This window comes from Oryza sativa, chromosome 5 (assembly GCF_034140825.1).
Source record: "Oryza sativa Japonica Group chromosome 5, ASM3414082v1".
NCBI classification, from domain to species: Eukaryota; Viridiplantae; Streptophyta; class Magnoliopsida; order Poales; family Poaceae; genus Oryza; species Oryza sativa.
In genome coordinates this window covers 965087-971819 of record NC_089039.1, presented here as the reverse complement: position 1 = coordinate 971819, position 6733 = coordinate 965087, and the positions used below count along the sequence as shown (strand labels likewise).

General features: G+C 51.6%; 1 protein-coding gene across 1 annotated transcript; it reads right to left on the bottom strand.

The window, feature by feature from the left end:
• Positions 1 to 2407: 2407 nt before the first annotated feature.
• LOC4337632 (protein SENSITIVITY TO RED LIGHT REDUCED 1) lies at positions 2408 to 3422 on the bottom strand. Its single transcript, XM_015782702.3, has one exon. It carries the CDS (start codon positions 3376 to 3378, stop codon positions 2518 to 2520), a length of 861 nt encoding a protein of 286 aa, XP_015638188.1. The 5' UTR covers positions 3379 to 3422; the 3' UTR covers positions 2408 to 2517.
• Between the last annotated feature and the right edge of the window lie 3311 nt (positions 3423 to 6733).

Here is a 6733-nt window from a genome sequence, read left to right as displayed (position 1 = left end):
GTCCCGTTGCCCTCGGCCTCCTCCAGGTTCGGCGGCGGCGAGCTTGACAGGGTGTTTGACAACCCCGGCCTCTTCAAGAACTCCCGCCTCGTCGCATCACGGAAAGGCCGCCTCGTCGTCGAGCTCCGCCGCCCTTAAGTGACAGGTTTCCCTAAGTGATCGACGAACAAGCTGTGGAAACACACGCGAACACGAGGAAACACGTTGAGTTTTGTGGTGCGATGAAGCTGCACCTTTTCTGGTTTTCTTTCTCCCTTTCATTATGCAGGTGAGCGCATTGGATGCGTTCCCACGTCGCGGTACAATCGCGTCCATCCCCACGATCCTAACAACGTGCTCACGCCTCCGATCGCCAAGGTCGGCATGACTACCACTACATGCATGGCATCCATAGACCGGAAGCTCATGCACAATGCAATAACAGAATTGAAACCGATAGCTAACAGTTAGTAGCTACATGCATGCAAGATTTAACTAACATTAAGCTCGTCGTGTGCAACCCCATGATCGGTGAAATGGCCATCCTCCTCCCCGTCCTCTCCGGGAAGGACAGGCTCGGGCTCTACGCGTGCGCGCTGCTCACCACCGACGATCTCCAGGACTCCGCCGATCCGCTCCCACCGGGTCCCGCTGCCTTCCGCCTGTTGGTCCTCTACAAGCGCCGTAGCTTCACGGCGTGCCGGTCCTACTCGTCGGACACCAAGGCCTGGAGCACCGAGCGCAAGCTATCCGGCGGGACGGACCTCACCACGGGGGCGGGGCTAGCCACCACCGCCGCCGGCAATCCGAAGGACGATGGGGGAGATTCGCCGCCCTCCCCGCGAAGAAGGAGGCGCTGCGGGAGAATGGCTGGCGCGCCGCGACCTGACCCGCCGTCGGCCACGCCTGGCCCGTCGCCCGCCGCTCGCCCTGCTCCATCGGCCAGAGAGAGAGAAGGGATAGAGAGAAGAGGGGAGAGAGAGGAGTGAGGATGACATATGGGACCTACGTGGGTCCCACCATTTTTCCCTCTATTTGTGTGTGAAACTGACATGTGGGTCCCACTGGTTTTATTATTTTTTCCAGATCAAATTGCCACGTAAGCGCCACATCAGCGCCACGTCAGATGAAGACCGAGTCAAATTAGCCACGTAGGCGCCACGTCAGCCAAAACCGCTATCAAAACCACCGAGGGACCTCGTTTGCCCGGTTTTCGTAAGTTGGGGGATGGGTCGTACCCAGTTTTGCGGTTTAGGGACGAAAATTAGACTGAGCGATAAACAGAGGGACCTAAAGTGAATTTATTCCCCTATGAACATGAATCCAAAACCTTGCTATCCATAAAAAACAAGTGCAGCATCTTATTTGAGCTTACTTCTTGTAGCCAGAAATCACGCTGAACTAATAACATGTATTTAATCATCAACTCAAGGAAATTAACAGTTGGAGATCTACCTAGCTTGTTTGTCTTGCAGATAACAAGTAATGGTTGATTTTTTTTTCTACTATTCCCAACTATGGCACATATTTCTAGCACGGCAATCTACGTACGTAATGCAGACAACAGTATTAATTCTAGGTACTTGTGATTCTAATTTCTCCATATTGCAATGAGCAAAGTACATGCTAACTGCAAGGTCGATGTTACAATAACATACTGACGGTTTCTTGCTTCTACTTCATTTTGGTGTGTGCACAGCCTAAAGCAATATATTTGAAATGCTAAGTACTCCTAGTAAGTACACACACGTTTTGCAGCATTCACTGACCTCAACGAGCATTGCTTCTAGTAGCTTAGAGCCTTAGATAAATTTATCCCAAGCTCATTCTCTGTAAGCACAACATCCATCATTCGAAATGCTGGTGCGTACAGTTAGCACTCGCACGCTCACTTTAAGATAAACTTGCTTAAAATCAATAAAATTTCCATTAGAATTATCAATTATGGGATCAGAAGTTAACCTTTTACTCTTTAGGCCAGGCGATATACTTTTAGGTAGATACATAATCATCGAATATTGTTTCTTTCCTAGTCCTTGAATTATGTCCTTTTCTATTTCTTATCATGCAAATACGTCGAAGAAATGTCAATATGTAATAACAGGATTGACAAGGAAATATTTTCTGCTAGATTCTACAGACTACAGGCAAAGAAGTCTTATAGAACAGCAAACATGTTGTTTGTGGATTTGTATCTTATTGACCAGATAGAAATCCTTGCGAATATACTACCTAGAAATCATTATGCTAGACTCACATTCAGTCAGTTATTCAGCTTGTTATTCATTACTCAGTGTATAGTGGTCAATGGATGCCTGGAAGGTAGGGTTCTCATGTGTTCTTCAGAGTTCAGAATAGCAAATCAAACTAACACCACATCAATGTAAAAAAATATAGATTTGCAACCAACTAAGTAACACGGTGTAGCTAATTAAGATGTAAATATCGAGTATTGATCACCAAAAGCATCCAATTGGACAAACAATGCTCTTACAATTACAGTCACGAGTACTGAAATTAAGAAGAGTACTTCGGAACTTATCTCCGTCCTCCGGTGGAGGCGACGGCGGCAGCCAAGTCGGCGGCGTCATCCACCTCGAAGAAATGCCAGCTCGTTTCGTTGAACGCGCGGTTGAACACGTCGTCGTCGTCGTCATCCACGCCGCCCTTCTCGCTGACCCGCTCCTCCCACGCGAACCGCTCCGCCGCGAGGACGTGCTTGGCCCTGGCGGCAGGGCCCGATCTGTTCTCCTCCGCCTGGATCGCGTAGTTGCGGAAGCTGTTGCCGAGCACGCAGACATGGCGGAGCTGCGAGGGTGGCTCCCAGTTGGCGGCGAGGAGGGCATCGTAGAGCGACGCCTCGCAGTGTGGCATGTAGAAGAGGGTGGGCTCGTCGGCGCGGCGGCGGCACCCGTCGTTGACGCCTGGCACGGTGAAGCCCAGCGCCGCCGCCGCGGCGCACTCGGCCGCGGAGAGGACGGGGTCGAAGAGGTCGGCGTGGGCGGAGGATTCCGGGAGGAGGAGGAGGTCGCGGCGGAGGAGCGCGGCGAGCGCGAGCTGGAGGCGGGATGAGGGGGAGTTCTCGAAGCTGCCGACACCGAGAAGCGACAGCCGCGTGGGGGCGAGGAGGGCGAGGCGGCGCCGCAGCGGGGATCCCGGGAGGAGGAGGCGCCCGTAGAGGCGGGAGGCGACGACGCGGGAGATGGCGGCGCGGGCGCGGTCGACGAGGCGGGAGACGTGCGCGGGGTCCAGGGAGGGGTCGGAGGGGGACCAGGGGATCGGGGTGACGGGGAGAGGCGGTGGAGCGTCCGGTTGCGAGGCGGCGTCCCCCGCCGCGTCACCTCGGCGGCGGCCGCGGCGGCGGACGACGGTCCAGTCGCCGGCGGCGGCGGCGGCCATGGATCGGGTCGGGTTGGGTTGGAATGCTCCGCAATTTCCGCAGTGGAGGGCAGGGTGGTGGAGACCGTGCGATGGAAGCGATGGAGAATGGACGGCTCAGATTTTTCCCGAAGGGTTTAGATGGGCCAGAGGTTAGCATTGTTGGGCCAGGCTAATTATGTGACGGAATAAGTTCATCTGAGGTCCCTTAATTTTACACCGAATCCGATTTTTGTCCCTGAACCCCAAAACCAGATATAACTGGTCCCTGAACTGTCAAAACCGGTGCAAATGAGGTCCCTCGGCTGTTTGGAAGGCGGTTTTGGCTGACGTGGAGCCTACATGGCTAGTTTGACTAGGTCTCCATCCCACGTGGCAATGACATGGCGCTTATGTGGCAACTATATCTCAAAAAATAATAAAAAAATAGTGGGTCCACATGTCAGCTACCAAAAAAAATAAATTAAAAATGGTGGGACCCACGTGGACCCACATGTCAGCGAAACAAAAAATAAATATGGAGGGCCCCCGTGGGCCCCACATGTCATTCCCTCTCGGCTCTCCCTCTTCTTCCCTCCGCCGACCCCGAACTCTTCTTCGCCATCCTCGGCGGCCTCGGCCAATTCGGCGTCATCACACGCGCCCGCATCCCTCTCTCTCCCTGCGCCCCGACCTCAGAAAAGTAAGAGAGAGGGAGAGCCGCCGAGGTCCATCGAGGTCACCTCGCCCGGCCCGCGCCCCTGCCACGGCGGCCGCCGCCACCAGTCCACCACCATCGCGCAGCCCCGCGCAGAACCCTGTCGCGCTGCTGCAGCTCTGCGTCGACCGCAGGTGCCTCATCTTCCCGTTCCTCCACACCGACTACGTCCCGGGCTCCCTCGGCCACTTCATCGCCGGCGCCGCGGACTGCTTTGTCGGTGTCGGCGTTGGCGTGGACAAGGACACCGAGCGGCTGAGCGACGACCACGGCCTCCCCGTGGGGAACACCGCCGACCTTCGCCCCCTCGCGGCGCAGAGGCTGGGCCGCCCGGAGCTCAGACAGGCCTACCTAGATTAGATTCAGTTGCTGTTGCATTTCGCTCCTGCTCTCTCGTAATGTTAGGCTATCTAGATTCAGTTGTTGTTGCATTTTTCTCTTGCTCTCTCGTGATGTTAGGCAAGGATTTATGAGATTTGAGGTGTTATGGGTTTATGCTTAGTACCGAAGAAATTGAAGAATCGGATGAAAAAGAACGTGCAGATCTTCTGATCTAGACTATGGTTAATGAAATTTCCAGTGCTGATCCTTTATGCGTTTTTTAGTGCTGTTTTAATATCTGTTTTAGATGATACTACTTGCAGATCGTGTCATCAACTGGAAATAGCTCGTTTGCTCAAATTGTTCTGCGGCTCCTTGCGCGGCGGTCGGACGCGGTCGGAGGAGATGCTCCCGCGAAGAAGAGCTGTCGTGCTCGCTGGCGACCTCCTCCTCTGCCTCCTCCTCCTTTGGCCACCTCCGCTGCCCGCGGCCTGCCGTCGTCGCCGCTCCGCCTACCCTTCCGCTCCACCTGTGGCCTGCCGCCGCGCCGCTCGGCCAGCATGCTTCGGCCGCCGCCGTCGTCAGAGGCAGCGGGGACTGGGACGACAACGGTTGTGAGACGGCCCGTGGCACGAGAAGCGCCCTAAGACGACGCGTTGAGGAAGAAGGGGGAGAGCTGAGAGGGAATGACACGTGTGGCCCACATGGGACCCACCATATATTTTTTGTCACTGACATGTGGGCCCACGTGGGTCCCACCATTTTAAAATTATTTTTTATGTGTAGCTGACATGTGGACCCATGGTTATTTATTATTTTTCTGAGATATAATTGCCACGTAAGCGCTACGTCATTGTCAAGTGAGATGGAGACCTAGTCAAACTAGCCACGTAGGCGCCACGTCAACCAAAACCGCCTTTCAAACCGCCGAGGGACCTCATTTGCACCGGTTTTGACAGGTCAGGGACTAGTTGTATCTGGTTTTGAGGTTAAAGGACGAAAATCGGATTTGGTGTAAAATTAAGAGCAATGGCGGATGCTATTTTGTATTCTTTTCAATATACTGTTCATGGTATTTTAGATCAGTGGTGGAGTCAAAATTTCAATATGAGAGCCAACCTAACGAATAGTAACGACAACACAACATAATAATAATAAGGGGTTGCTATTAGTCAAGCTCGTCGCCCGACCAGTGGCGAAGCCAGGAATTTAAACACGTAGGATCAATTACTAGTGATTTTGTATTTAAGTGGGATCATTTCTCTAAATTCTTTTAAATTTATACCTGAAAATTGAGGTTTATAGGACGTTTTTTCAAAAAGCTGTGGCCTAAATCCGCCACTGCACCCGACAATGAGCTTCCCCGTTATCTCTGCACATTGTTCACCCTACACTCTTCTTGACACGACAGTGCCATCGAAGAATTATAGCGCTAATGTCGTTGGAAAGGATGAGTTGGTCCAAGCGGAGGGGGAGGATTGGTTGGGGGCGAGAAGAACATTAGAGCGGAGCAAGTCCGGCTCCATTTGAGGAATTGGGGTGTCCTGTACGTGGACGGGAGATAGGATCTAGTCCCTAGCATTCCCGTAACAATACTTCTAAGTTGTTAACTCTTCCGTAATAATACCCCTAAGTTGTCAACTCTTCTATAGATAATAAAGCGTATCAATATATGTACATATATGACAATTTGATAATACAATATAATCATTTTCAAGCCGACTATTTTGGGAGAGCAATATCACAGTGATAGAGGTGAAACAACGCAATAGAACTCATTGAGATGAACTACTAGTAATAAAATTATTGATCAGAGTCAACAGAACATCAAGTGCATAGAACTGTTTGCTTATACATTTGAACATTCTATCTTTGACGCTGATAAAAAAGTTCATCATTTGTACAAGCACCTAATATCTAATCCATTCACCCCAAAGTATAAGAGATTTTGAATATATGAGATATATTATACTACTACGAATCTAAATATATTTCATATCCAGATTCGTAACATGTCGAAATTCGTAATATTAGGATATTTATCCATCCTAAAACTGTTATTATGTTCTATAATGGAAGGGGTACGTTGGTATTATGGAGTATCTCCTATCCTAAATTCCTAATCCTCTTCCCAAGCAAATGACACGAAATCAACCCAAGCAATTCTCTTCCCGCGCAAACCCAGAAACCCGCTAAACCAACATAGGTGGGACCCACCGGGCAGCCAAACGGGCTAACGGGGCCCACACCCTGTAACCCGCTCCCACCACCCTTTCCCCTCCCCTTCCTCCTCTCTTCTTCGCCTTCCTCCTCTCCGTCTCCGTCTATCTCCCTCCTCCCCCTCCCCCCGACTCACTC

Coding starts and splice junctions, on each gene's coding strand:
- LOC4337632 (XM_015782702.3), bottom strand. CDS start 3,378: ATGGCCGCCGCCGCCGCCGGCGACTGGACCGTCGTCCGCCGCCGCGGC.